The 14,047-nt window shown below is 40.3% G+C and overlaps 2 protein-coding genes across 3 annotated transcripts; one reads left to right on the top strand and one right to left on the bottom strand.

Moving 5' to 3' along the window:
* The first annotated feature begins 3,540 nt into the window (after positions 1-3,540).
* LOC127299339 (organelle RRM domain-containing protein 6, chloroplastic) lies at positions 3,541-5,423 on the top strand. 2 transcript variants are annotated; one of them, XM_051329291.1, is made up of 5 exons: positions 3,541-3,697; positions 3,782-3,953; positions 4,399-4,467; positions 4,573-4,679; positions 5,248-5,423. In XM_051329291.1, exons 2-5 carry the CDS (start codon positions 3,866-3,868, stop codon positions 5,305-5,307), a joined length of 324 nt encoding a protein of 107 aa, XP_051185251.1. In that variant the 5' UTR covers positions 3,541-3,697; positions 3,782-3,865; the 3' UTR covers positions 5,308-5,423. The 2 variants fall into 2 exon arrangements, with proteins under 2 accessions (XP_051185251.1, XP_051185250.1); XM_051329290.2 differs by having other exon boundaries at positions 3,543-3,953.
* An 855-nt stretch (positions 5,424-6,278) lies between these two features.
* LOC127299338 (F-box/FBD/LRR-repeat protein At1g13570) lies at positions 6,279-8,392 on the bottom strand. The gene is made up of 4 exons (XM_051329289.1): positions 8,265-8,392; positions 7,313-8,176; positions 7,066-7,215; positions 6,279-6,694 (listed from the first exon to the last, which is right to left on the bottom strand). Exons 1-4 carry the CDS (start codon positions 8,382-8,384, stop codon positions 6,374-6,376), a joined length of 1,455 nt encoding a protein of 484 aa, XP_051185249.1. The 5' UTR covers positions 8,385-8,392; the 3' UTR covers positions 6,279-6,373.
* Positions 8,393-14,047: the final 5,655 nt, after the last annotated feature.

Below are 14,047 nucleotides of genomic sequence, written 5' to 3'. Positions count from 1 at the left end.
TCAATGTTATAATGTATTATTACTTGTCAAATGAAATCAACTCCCAAATCAACAAGATACAAAAGAGATCATGTCGAAATTTACTAACTCACCTTGCCTAACCCTAACTGCAAAATGAGAGAGAACCTCGATCCCTCTTAGGTTTAGTTGCAATAAGGCGCAAAAATTTCCCTCGTTTTGCGATGAAATGCACATCCCATTTCTAAATCTACCCTTCGTTGTTCCTATGTTCTGGGTTATTACAGTTGTTATTGATCAAGATGGAGTAAGTCCAGCCCAGGAACGAGGAGCTTGATCCAACTGACCTTCCGTGGAAGCCGGATCCGGCCTGGCCCATCAGGGGTAGCCGGATCCAGTACGGCGTATTAGGGGTAGGCGGATCCTTGACGTGCACGACAATGTAATGTTCTGTAGTTAGGCAAGGATGTATTCCGGATAGTACTCTCCATAGAAACCTTAGATCCTGACGCCTTTATAAGCCGGATCATGTGGACCCTAGAGGCACAAACACAACTCATTGTAACAACGCGAAAGCGTCCAGATAATTCCAGACAAGCAGCAGTAGGCCCTGTCCTCGAGCAGGTGTTTCAGAGCTGGGTAAATCGCGTACCACCGTTCCGAGTGCTCTCCGCCCTATGGCCCCTACTTCTTCCCCCCTCCGTGAGGATCCCACGTCCGGGGTACCGTCAAGTAGGTAACAACACTAAGGCTTCGGTTACTGCATGAAATAAAGGTCTCAGGTTGAAACGTTGCATATTACAAAAATAATGACATTGGAGACTGCAGTTTTGCTTATAGATAGATCAGCTGCAATGAAAACAAAATATAAAATAATGATATGGAAGGCTGCTAATGTGGGAGATTATGATTGGTCTAACATGTTTGATGAGGTGGATAGCTTGCATATTAAGAGAAATCATTTAGTGGGTTGCTCATATTTAGATATTATAGATTAGTATCATATTATCTTCGTTTCAAAGAATAAGGCGCACGCGCATTCGAAGATGAACTTTGACCAAATAAATTGAGCAACAAAATCTTAATTATATTGTATGTAATTGATATAGTTGTATTCGTATTGAAAAACACTTTCTAATTATATTAATTTTAAACCAACAATCTTTGTATATTTAGAGTGTTTTTTAGTCAAAGAAAAAACACGCAAAACAAGGGCGTCTTATTCTTTGAAATGGAAGGAGTATCAATCCTATTAACCTCTTGGTCACGATGTCTCACTTTTTATTGTTTAAATTTTAATTAATTATTTTAATAAACAAAAGTAATGAAGTAATAATAATCTTGAATAAATAAATAACAATATTTTTTATTCTTTTTTTTTTGCAAAACCTAAAATCTGGATTTTTCATATTTCCCTTTGGCAGTATGAGAATCTAAAAAAATGGCAACCAACCATAGCTAGTGAAATCGGATGTAAATTTTCGCGTAGATAGATGTTAATATATTAAACTTTTTTTTTCTGAGTTCGTATGCAAAATTTATTGCCATCTTACCAAAAATACTATTTTTTTATAAAAGAAATCAAAATTCATGTTTGTTATTTTTCATATTAACTAGATCACCTAACCTACATCTAAAAGGATTTTTAATTTTTAATTTTATATCATTTTTTGTATTCTACAAACCTAAAAAAGGCAATCCGTGGGGGTGTGGAGGAAAAAAAATCTAAAATTCTTTACTCCCGGTTCGTGTCTTCATCCTGGTTGGGGCACCAACCGGGACTAAAGTTGCTCGTACCGGCCACAACCTGCGGATCTAACTTTAGTTTCGGTTGGTATCTCCAACCGAAGCTAAAGATTTCATTTGACCCGAGACTAAAACCATGCGAAGTCCTAGCCGCTGGAATCGGGACTAATACTCACATTAGTATCGGTTGCAAACGTGGCTGGGATAATGCTCCGAGCAGCTTCGAACGACTAGTGTGAAGTGATGAAACAATCATTGTACACGTGATTATCCCTAGATGGCCAGATATGGACCAAAATGAATGTCCCTCGCAATGGACTCTGTATAAATTGATGTAGTCCATTTGTCTCGTTTCTAGGTTCTGCGTATACCTTTGGTCGTCAATTTGACTAACCTAATAGAAGATATATATTACAAAATATATATCTTTAGAAAGTTTAGATATTTAATTTTCTAATAATATAACTTTTTTTTAGGGACAATTTATATTATATAAGTGAAATAGATGATATATGGATGCAAGCATGCCCTATAAACTAGGACATAGGAAATACTGAAGTGAACACTCACGCGAATAAGTTTTTTTCGAGAATAAATCACAGAGAGGTGTATCAATCATATAATAGGGTGCCCAGAACGCAAAGGTGTATTTTCAACAAGAAGTGGCAGCTCCCCACACACACCTACTCTCCCAACTACCACAAGGTTAAACTTGGTTCGGTCAACCAAAAACCTACACCCCGGAAAAGCTTCGCTAGACGCCACCTCTCGTACTACTCCTTGACCTTCTCCTTGATGGCCACATGTGAGGCCACCGCTCCACTGAAGATGATGTCATTCTGTAGGATAATCAGTGTCCACATGTCTTGCTTCTACACCTCGGGCACGGGTGAAACGTCCACCAATCCACTAAATCCGCGTCGGCAGTGGGAGCCAAATCTGTTATAATCGAGATGCACAATAAACGAAGAATGAAAAGTTTATACTACTAGGCCCATGCAGTGTTGGTTCTTAGACAGTTAGACTCCCAGGCCGGAACGTAGTAAAGCTGAGCTGGGCTTTTTGTTTTCACGAAGCTGAAAGAATACCATCGAGCGTCCGGCCCTCGCACATATACGTATTAGATTCGGTTCGATCAGGAGGCTGTTCGTCATCGTGAACTTCCTGAGCCTCTTCGATCGCTCCCAATTCTTCATCTCGCTTGGCCGACCGGCCGGCCGCTCGCTGATTCCTTCATAGTTCAGAACTTCACCTGACGAAATTGGCCACAGCAGGTCAGGCAGGAGAGATCCAAAATCTGAAAGAGTAAATTACAACCGGTATAGTCATCTAATCTCCGAATTCTTGATGCTCTCCTAAACTGCTATACGTAGTCTATATGGTCCTATGCCCTAATTTTAGTTACAATTTGTCTCTTTTATTTTCAGTCGCGTTATGTCTCATAGAAAGCCTTTGTCCGATTCCGCCAAAAGGAGGCCAAGAGAGAAAAAAGATAAATTTATTGAATCACAGAGAGGATCTATTCACAAATTTTTGAAGAGCAACACGAGCACATCTGGAAATCCAAATTTATTGAATCAGTACATTTTAAGTCTTTCTTTGTAAAAAAATTATACATTTATTTTTTTTCAAAAAAAACTAGGGGCCCTAAAATCTAGTTTCGCCCCAGGCCCTCGAAAGCTTAGGACCGGGCCTGGTTGTTTATTTACTTTATGTGTAATAAAACAAAAAAATGTACTCGGAGAAAAATCAAACAACATCAGAATGTGAACTGGTTTTGAGCGGCCCACGAGCCAACTCTCTTTACAGTCCTAAATTTTTTGGAGCCCACAACCACAATCAGCTTGGGCACTCCTTCTCTTTGTTTCCGCTCAACCGTTTGCCAGCGGCCGGCGCGGTCAGTTCTTCTCTCCCCCTTCCTTTGATTCCGCCGTGAGCCAGATCTGCCCCTTCTCCGGCAACCGCCTCGGCGAGCTCCAGCTGGAGTGCCCTCGTGAGTCGTGAGGATATTTCACTTTGATACTAAAAATAGGAGTATATTTCCACCCGACTCTATCTTTCTCTCCAATCCAAACAGTTTCATTCGTCGCGGAGTATGTTTTCCAAAAAATTACGTGGTTAAACCGAAGCTCACGCGCCACGTTAGTTCCGCCCCTCTCTGATGATGGCGATGAGAGTAAGGGGGCTGCTGGGTCTGGCCTCTCGGGTCCCAGGGACGAAAGCTTTCAGCACCGAGATATTTGTGAGCAGTAAGTGAATACCTCTGACTGAATACTGTTTGACTATAATAGACTTCTCCTGGTTGTAGTAAAGCTTATAAAGTATGAACTGCAAGGTATAATTTGTAGTCACGGCTTGCTTGTGGCAAGCTCTGCAGTTTGTTAACTCTAGAAATTTTAGTGCTTTCTTCCTGAGTGCTTTTCCATGTTGGAAGATTGTTGCGATTGAGAGGTGCTGCACATATTAGTTGCTCTGCACCTCAAGCCCAGAACAGAAGAAAGTACAGTTGTTGTAGGTTTTTTCAACAATTTGCATCTAGACTGTATCACTACCATTTATGCCCAGATCATCTATGCACATTTGAAACGTTACAAAATCTGAATTTTCATAGGGACGTGTCGTTCTGTCTTTTTCTTTTGAGATGGTAATTCTGTATGATATAAGGTTGGCTCATTCCTTTTTTGGTAATTGCAGGGTTATCGTTCTACACAACAGAGGAAGAATTTAAAAACACATTTTCACCATTTGGAGCTGTAGAAGAAGGTACTATACCTATGCTTTTCAGGAATTGTTTCACCCTGTTTTCCACAGGTCAATTGGTTCCTTGGAAATATGTAGATTCATCCTTTTCTATCTTATCAATTATAGTCCGGTTGGTGAGAGACAACCAAACTGGAAGGCCAAAGGGATTTGGTTTTGTAAAATATTCATCCCAAATGGCGGCAGAGAAAGCTGTCAAGGCAATGGATGGAAGGGTATGTGCTATGTTCACTCACTATCTATATTGGTTTTAACCTTCGGACATCATTTGTCGTTGGCCTGTTATTACTGAAACAAGCACAGTACCACAACTCTGGTTGTTTAACTGTAGCTTACTTCCCTCCGTTTATTAGACTCTTAACAAGAAAATGCCTTAGATAAGGAACTGCACAAAAATAAAAATTGATTGTGGAACTAATGTTAGTACTTTTTTATATTGTCCAGAATTGTTGCTTTATTATGAATAAATAAACAGAGGTCCTGGCGGTTTTGTGAAAGGGGGGAGAAAGACAACATAACTGCTATAGCCAGATCCATCCTCTTTTATTTTCCCAGTCTTTCTAAGTTCTTGAATTATAGCACTGAATAACGCTACTAATTTTTGGCATCATGAGCATATCATTCTTCTCGTTTTCGAGTCAAGTGACAAAACCCACGAGTTAAATGAAACATAATTCGATCTTGGATCTAGATGTGAAATAGTACTTAGCTTTCACTTTACCTGATTGGTGCTATGTAGTTTAAGTCTGGATATTATCTTGATTGGTTCACTCCTGTTATCAGATAATTCGAGGAAGACTAATCTTTGTGGAGGCTGCAAAGGAACGTGATGATACTGGATAGTGCAGATTGCTTCAGGTTTCTACTAGCTAGAGCATGTTCCTGTACATGAACAAGTGCTTTGTTACTGACAGAAAAAAGCTGCAGTTGGAGTTTGATTATTTTGTTCTGTGCCTGAATATTTGGACGGTTGATTGGCGCACATTAGTTTTCATTGTGTGAAATGCTTCATAATCCAGATTCTTGCTTGTGATCAGGACAACGTGAGTTGTGACAGGAGAGAAGAATGATAAGAGAGCCCTGAGAGTTCATTTCGATGAACATAGACCTTTAATTGCTGACTGCTAGACCGATGGACTAATCGAATTATTGCTGAGTCTGGCAACATAGTTGAAATTTGAGACAAAATGGAACTTAGCAATGGATTCCTAGCAAAATAACATTATCTATATAGATGGTTAAGATTTCTGAAACTCAGAAGTAGATCATTTGTGGACCTTGCGTTAAGTAGCAAATGTACATTTAGAGCCGGAGGGAGTATTTGTAGCTCTAAGACCATTTTGTTATGGTATATAGAAGGTTATATTTATTGTTTAGAATTTTTGTCCTCTCCTAAAATTTCCTCGTTCACATTATCAAGAAGCTGATGTGACATGACCACTATGTGCCCTTGTATTGCACTCCCTAGTACGCTATCGAGTGAATCGGTGAAACATCACAGTTGTGTTCCTGGGCCTAATACAGATGCACATCCACTCACAAAAACCTGCATCTTAGAATCTATACTGAATTTGGTTAATTTCATGTGTACTCCCTCCGTCCCACGAATATGATGGCTAAACGGGTCATGTATTTCACCGAGAGGAGTATGTAGATTAGTTAGGATGATACAAATGTAATTGCAAGTTTGTTCTTCTTTTGGTTGCAAATCTGTTCCTTTTGCAGAGTAGTTTGTTTTTCTGAGTTTTGTAGACGGGCTGTATCTCTGTTGTCCTAGCTGCTGTTTTCCCTTGCTCCGTCTCCTTTCCTCATCGTTTGCATAGCCTTAAAACAGATTAAATGTACTGTAGTATTACACTTGTTGCTTCTATGGAGTTTAAAAGTACACAGCTACCTCTACCTATCTATCTTAAACAAGTGAAAGTTTTGCATGCGATGGGAGTCTCTTAAGGAGAGGACCTCTAACAATATCAAGGGCAACACTATCTAGTGTTGGGGTTGCTTCATCTGGATCAAAAGCATCAGTTAGTCTTTGAGTTGTATCTACAGTCACCACCTGTATCCCAGGGGCATTCTCCACAACATGCACAAGGAATTCAACTTGGCCTCTTGCTCCTCTGAATCCTGTAACGCGTACATTCTTCAGATTCACGTATTTGTATTCACTTGTGGGTATTTCTTGTCTCAAAGGGCCATCATTTGCAAACCACAAAGAGGGAAGGCCAAGAAACTGCAAACAACAACGTCAAAGATTACAAAAGGTATTGGAACAAAATACTAGCAGTTAATACTACCTCCATCCCAAAGCTTAGGGCTTATATTTTTTTTGAAAAGTCAAACCAAGTAAAGTTTGTGCAAAATTTTAGAACAATTTATTAACAAATATAATATTTTGTAGATACCGTACGGAAATATATTTCATTATCTATTAATGATATTAATTTTTTATTTTGCATATTAATGATTCTTGGTAAAAACTTAGTCAAACTTGACATAGTTTGATTTTTTTTTAAATAATATAAGCCTTAAGCTTTGGGATGGAGGTAGTATATACTATATGCAGGTAGTAACAGAGAAGATCCGATCGAGAATGCTACTCACATGTACTTCAAGCTTTTCAATGAAGGGAGCAGCCCTGAGAAAAGAAACCAAGTACAGAATTTTGTCCTCATCTTCATCGGTAAGGAGAAGCAGTATCTGCGCATGCCTGAGCTGAGAAAACATGCGAGGGCTGTTTAACACCCATCGGGTCTGAAACATGAAAACAGCAAAAGGTCATATATTGCAAAATGACGTTACGCAAACCAAATCATAACTCGGATATTGATTGCTCCAGTAAAATATATACCTCTAGCCGTTGACAAGAAAGCTGCAACGTCAGGTTCTGTACATCTAGAAGCCCGTCCAGAAGTGAGGCGAGAGCGTGCTGAAATGTTGTACCGCTGAACCAAATCTTCACACTCTCCAGTTTGGAAGCACGACGTAGGGCAACAGGTATGAATCGTCCATTGTAAACAAAAGTGGAGAGGTTTGCAGCATGGAAGTCTATCTTGGTTATGTCGCAGTACATGACTTTCAGGTAATGCAGGCGGGACAATGGCCGAGTCACCTTCAGCTCGTCCTTCAGATGGCATCTCGCGATGCTCAGCCACTCGAGTTTACAGCAAGTGCCCAATATACTGTCGAGATCCTTGCTCGTGGTGTTGAGTACATGGAGAGCAAGCTTCCTTAGGTTCGGGAAACCTAGGAACTGGGCAGGCGGTGGTTCGAAAGACACAAAGCAAAGCTGAAGACGCTGTAGGCACGACACACCTTCCTTGTCCAGAAGCTCAAACGGGAATCTGTAATGATCCCCATGCCTGAGGAAATTGGACGGTGGTGCCAGATCAAGAGCCAGATTCTTTGTCTGGGACGACATCGAAAACCTAATCCAGCTATCGAGATGGTCAGCAAGCTTGCTGTCCAATGTGAATTTAACCTCAAACTGTTCGATAGCCCTGTCACGGTGCTTCTGCAGAACCGCATTGACGTGGTCGATGAACACCTGGGTATGCCGCTGCTCCGCTTTCCCGCCACCACTCCAACACGCATCGGCGCCATTGAAGCTCAGCTTGGTGCAGGTTGTCCACACGGATCTCCACTCGCGGGACAAAACGCTGGACCGCACGGCCTCCTTTGCGGGCAATTTTGATAGAATCGTACGGAGCACATCCTTGAGAAAGAAAAAGAAACATACCACTTATTAGTTCAGAAGATAGAATGGAAAGTCAAATGAAAAGGCGATTTAGACACACATATACCTCCGGAAGGTCTTCGAGTCTAACGATCGGTCTTCCCTGTTCATTTTTCAGTCTCCTTGCTGGTCTAACACGGACATGATGCTCCTCAGCCGTTGCTGTGCTTGTCAGATAGTTGCCCATTTGATTTTGTGCTGAAAAGAAGATGGCCGCAACAGTGTGATGTCAGTAAGACATAAGAGGACAGTGAGCACACAAGTGCAGGCAATTCCTTTTAGTCAGCGGACTAATTCTACTGCTAAACTGTTTTTCATATACAACCGTGAGCCGTGAACATGGCAATTTCGAAGGAATCCTCATAACTGACAGCCGCATCTTTACTGAACATAACTGACACCCAAAGTAAAGCAGAGGAATTGGAAGACAAGAATAGGATTGGAGAGCATAGGCAGACCTGTGGAGATTCCGGCGGCTCCCCACTATAGCTGGCCGGTACGATTGGTTGAGAGATCTGTGGGGGCGATGAACGGTTTTGGGGGCCGAAATTTCTCGCTGTGAGGGAAGGGTTTGTGTTTGGGTTGGTGACGAGGCCGCATCACGGCAGTGGAAGGACGGCGAGGGCTTCCTCCTTCCCGGCGCCCCCTAGTGTTCTCTTTTGTGTGCAAGGAGACCGACTCCGTGCAGTTCTTCTCAGGAGTATCCGACGTGTACACTGTTTTTCTTAGAGCGTACACGGTTTTGTGTGCTGAGAAGTGTGAACGAAGAGTGTTTTTTCGCTTCTGGTTATTTTTTCTGTGAGAGAGGGAGGCGAAACCGGCTTCACATCAGACTGACGCCCGTTTATTTCGAAAATGGAACGATAGGAACCATGTTCTTCGGATTAGAATGGTTTCAAAGATAACAAATTTCTCGTAACTGATCCTTGCCAACTTGGCTCGGAAAAAAAGAGTAAAGTTGATTTTAAACCTTGAACTCATATAGTGGGTGTCGGAATAGAACCTTGAACTTACAATTCCGGAAATTAGCACCCTGCGATTATCAATCCCGACCGATCTGAACCCTGGACCTGTTCTGGCTAGTTTGGCTCACTGGGAATAAGACGATCCTGGCCGGGATCAACGTGACTACCCTAGCCCATATATCATGTCCATCTCTCTCCTTAATTTGTTCCTCTCTGACATCCACTCCCGCATAATTTTCTCCCAAAGGGCTGAGGTGAGGACGGGCTGGACGTCCAAGGGGAATTGATTTTGATTCGGTAATGGAGCAGATAGAGAAAGACATCAATGAGAGAGATGTACATGACATATGGGCCACATTACTCAGAGAGCAAATGCAATCTCGGTTGGGGTTTGTCTTATTTCCTTGCACCAAACTAGTCTCAACACGTCCGGGGTTTAGATTAACCGGGATTAATAAGTACAGGGTGTCGATTTTAGGGATTGAGAATTGAGGGTTCGATCCGGACATTCACCATGAATTCAAGGTTTAAATCAGACTTTACTCGGAAACTATTCCCTCCTTCCTGGAATAAGTAACTTGACTTTTTTTTCTAATACGGATATATATATATATATATATATATATATATATATATATATATATATATAGGACATATTCATACTACACCCGGGTGTAGTTACACCCACGCGTGTTTCTCATAATCTAGAGAGTATCTATCATACCGGAGAGTATGTACATGTAGTATGAAGTATATTAGACTATTTTGGTAGTATATATAATACTTTGTAGGCAGTATGTACATTTTTTTACGTAGACTCATTTTTACGTATACATATGCATGTATTTCGGCTATATAGTGCAAACTACATGCTCACTTGCATTTTTTTCACCAAACTTGATTTAGAATATCTTAGATATAGTGTAAGAACATACTCAAACCGATAAAGTATGGTACATACTTCCGTATGGTCGTATATGAGACATGGGTGTAGTTACACCCAGCAGTAGGAAGTATTTATCCTATATATATATATCTATGTGTAAGTTTCCATAGAATCTAGGCTGCATTGATAGCATGCCTTGCCCCCCCTCTCTTATATTTATATATGGACAGACAATACAAATACATATAAGATATTTACAAAACATATTTAGCTAGGAGCCTTGAAGTGTACTCCAAGATGATGGTTGGCCGTGTTGGATAATTAGGCACAATTTTTATGATTAATTTTAAAATATTAAGCATGACGATAACAACTACTAAACTCGAACATACTAGATGTCAACATGAAGGACATATGATACAATAACCATCACTAAACATATCGGGATATGACGCATGTACCAATCTGGTGGAGGTGGTGGTGGAGGTGTAGCAGTCGTTGTCACATCAGTAACATTTTTTATGACAACGTTAGTGAAGATGAGTCGAAATAGACGATGTTGAAGACGACGGTAAGCAGCACCACCTGACTTGGATGGAAGACGGTCTGTGATGAAGAGTTTGAGCAGTCACACACCACTATGGGATAGCTTCATTAAGGCACATCTTCACATGTCTATTATCACCAAATCGAAGCAAGTTTCAAGCACATGATATTCTAAAGATGCTTATTTTGAGCTTGCCTTTCTCAACCTTGATGACGATCACCACTTGATGTTATCCTTTCATGGGCTATATGAGATCTTAGTTTTGATGCATTCACATGGAAAGATACATAAGTAACATAACCCACATAGAAAACACAGATATGATGGGTTAGTTTACAAAGAGTAATTGACAAAGCTTATCATACCACAAGATCACATGATCTCATGTTTTACAGTATTTATGCTTCATGTGTTGACCAAGTTGAAATCAATCTTTGATCTTAGTCTTGGTCAACATTATATCTCCTCATGCTCTTTCCTAATATATTGAGGTACATAAAGAACTTTTCATTTCATTGTCTTCTCTAAACCTTGGTCAACCATATCTCAACTTATGAGTCTATCATGACACCGACATAGAGTCATATATTGAATTCTTCTCTTGGAATCAAACTCTCAAGATCTTAATCTTATCATATTCTTCTCTTCAAATTGATGATCTTGATGCAAATACTCAGGATATATCTTTTACCTTCTTGGCATCCACACTTGAATCTAACACATGGACTACACACATTATCTATGGAATATTCCTTCATATAAACTCAATGAAAACATTAATTCATAGGGATTTTCATTAGTTACCAAACCCACATACTTGCAATATTCCCCTACACCAAGTTGATATTTTCCCTATTTCAATCCCAGCCGGCGAACATATGAATGTAAAACAATAATGTTGTTAATGCATGTAAAATGCATACATGAGCTTTGTCCTTTATCATATTGAATTACCATATATTTGCAACATATATGATGATAATATCATGTTTTACATTGATTTATAGAGATTTACCAATGATTCCCTTTATTTGGTTTATAACTCTGCAGAACAGGAAAACCCTGTTTTGTGTATTTTTCACTTTCAGAGACCTATATGGAGTCAAATTGACCTGGGATTTTTGGAGCATCTTTTTTTCATCGGGAGAAGCAACCTGGGCACCGGAACCTCACCTGGAAGGGCCTGAGGCCCAAAAGAGCCCAGGTGGCGCGCCCGGCAAGGTAGGGTGCACCACCTGACCTCTTTCGGCCGTCGATCGTCCAAATCGCGTGATCTTTTCGCCCACTAACGTATTTTGACCTAATAATCACTATATATATGGCCCCGAAGATTTCTTGGGAGGAGAGCGACGCGGAAAGATAGAAACACGAAAACGGAGGCAGCATCAGAGAAGATTGGAGGGGGAAACTCCGTTGCGATCACCACCGGGGGGATCCCCGCCTTCTCCAACATCTCCATCATCATCACCATGATCAAGGGAGAGTAGTCCAACTCTGGACTACGGGTTTGTGGCTGTAGCTTGATCTATTTCTCTCATGTTCTTCATAGTTCTTAGTGCCATATGAGCTGCCTCACATGATTATGGCCATATTTGTAATACATATGTGGTAGATCCTTATTCTATGATATTATTCTATGATATCTGATCATATTATGTGTAAAATATATTGATAGATGCATATTATGTACCCCGTTTTTAAGTATTTATTCTGATCTAACATCTATGCAAGAGCGTGTGTGGGGTGATGCGTGTATTAGATGGAGTAGCATGGTGTTAGTGTTTGGATAGTGATCGACAATAAATTCATGATCTATTATGGTTTTTTTCCTTTTCTTTTGCTACCTCACTAGGAATAAAGTGAATGTGTTATATTCGCCACATGACAATAGTGATGATCTTGTTTGGTCAAGGTAGCATATTTGATATTCAAACATCATGTTAAAGTACTTATGGCTATACTCTGTTAATTCTTAATACAAGATTGCATGGAGTTTTTCCTTTCTTGTGGAGTATAAGAGAGATGTGTTGCATCATATCTATGTTAGGACGTGATATCTATATGAATGTTTATCTTACTTATATTATTATTTTGCATCCTCATATCTCATTGATGAATTAATATTTGTCTACTACAACTTAAAAGAGAGAATATTCAAGTGAACCCATGAACTATGGTCCACTTTTTATCATAAGAAACACATTTATATTGCTTTTATCTTATTTTCTATTTGCGGCACTATTTTAATCCGAAAATACAAAAATATTTACTTTTGTTATTTGCATCCAAAACACCAAAAACAATCATCCCCTTTACAATTTTTACTTACTTACTTTATTTTATCCAATTTTACTTGCTTTATTTTTACTTGTGGTTTATTTACTTACACGAAACCTTGTGCTTGACAACCACACGGTGTAATTGGGGCACAGGGCTTTATTTTACTTGTAGGATTGCTAGAAGAAGAGAGAAGAGAATACTCTTTGTCTAGTTCCCCAAGAGTTCGATATAAATCCTCGAGTCATCCTTGTGGGGAAAATACTCTGCTCACACAACACTCTGCACTTGAAGTCCCAACGTCATCAGTTGTAACCCAATTAATTTAAATAATGTACATAATAAACAATAATATAGTTTACATGCAATGTAGTCCACCAAATAAACAACATAGTTCACAACAAAAACAAATAAAAGGAGATGAGATGATTACTCTTAGTTTTCCAATGCCCACTAATGCTCAGGCGGATCCGCTTGAAGCTGATTGTGAACATGGCGATCACGGTGCTCATGATGCATATGGGGGAACTTCTCAAATGATGATGCCCCAGGCTATGACTCAGCCAACTCACCGTGAAATTATCATCCTTGCTCATGGAGGTCTTCATCACAATCATGTTGTGCATGATCACACAAATGGTCATCACCTCTGGTCACCACACTCCATGTTCTAGCAGGTTGAGGAATAATATCCTATAGAAGATTGGAGCACACCAAATGCCCTCTCCACATGTCTCCTACAAGCCTCTTGCTATTTGACAAACCTCCTCTTTTTCTCTTCTTCCGTTGCATGGATTGTGTTCACAAGTGTGGACCTGCTAGGAGAGATGCCACCAGCTACATAATAGGGCTTGTCGAAGCATTCCCATTGATATCATGGTGAACCACTGGAGCATTGCCTTCTACGAGCCTAGAGATACCAGAGAGCGCTGGAGCACGTTGATGTGATTGTGAGAACTTGATGATGCCCATCTATTCAAAAAATGGATGTGTCAATGGCCAATATCCTTGGCGCAAACGGCCGAAAATGGTCCAGATTTGTACCTCAAACTCGTTCACGCAAATGGCCGAACATGTCATGGACATCGACCCTAGTGGGCGGTGTTGAGGTGACGGGTTGCAAACAGGGGTCGGGTCTCGGCAAGTTCGCACGTGGACACATGCATGAATTGTGG

The sequence above is a fragment of the Lolium perenne genome, chromosome 5, assembly GCF_019359855.2.
Source record: "Lolium perenne isolate Kyuss_39 chromosome 5, Kyuss_2.0, whole genome shotgun sequence".
Lineage (NCBI taxonomy): Eukaryota > Viridiplantae > Streptophyta > Magnoliopsida > Poales > Poaceae > Lolium > Lolium perenne.
The sequence above is the reverse complement of the archived record's forward strand: the minus strand, read 5'-3'. Positions and strand labels throughout refer to the sequence as shown.

Excerpts from the sequence above, each read along its gene's own strand:
- LOC127299338 (XM_051329289.1), bottom strand. The coding sequence starts at position 8,384 with ATGGGCAACTATCTGACAAGCACAGCAACGGCTGAGGAGCATCATGTC. Across the intron at positions 7,216-7,312 it reads TTTCTTGTCAACGGCTAGAG|ACCCGATGGGTGTTAAACAG; the intron begins GTATATATTTTA and ends TTCATGTTTCAG. Across the intron at positions 6,695-7,065 it reads TTGAAAAGCTTGAAGTACAT|TTTCTTGGCCTTCCCTCTTT; the intron begins GTGAGTAGCATT and ends TGTTGTTTGCAG.
- LOC127299339 (XM_051329291.1), top strand. The coding sequence starts at position 3,866 with ATGATGGCGATGAGAGTAAGGGGGCTGCTGGGTCTGGCCTCTCGGGTC. Across the intron at positions 3,954-4,398 it reads CACCGAGATATTTGTGAGCA|GGTTATCGTTCTACACAACA; the intron begins GTAAGTGAATAC and ends TGGTAATTGCAG. Across the intron at positions 4,468-4,572 it reads ATTTGGAGCTGTAGAAGAAG|TCCGGTTGGTGAGAGACAAC; the intron begins GTACTATACCTA and ends TATCAATTATAG.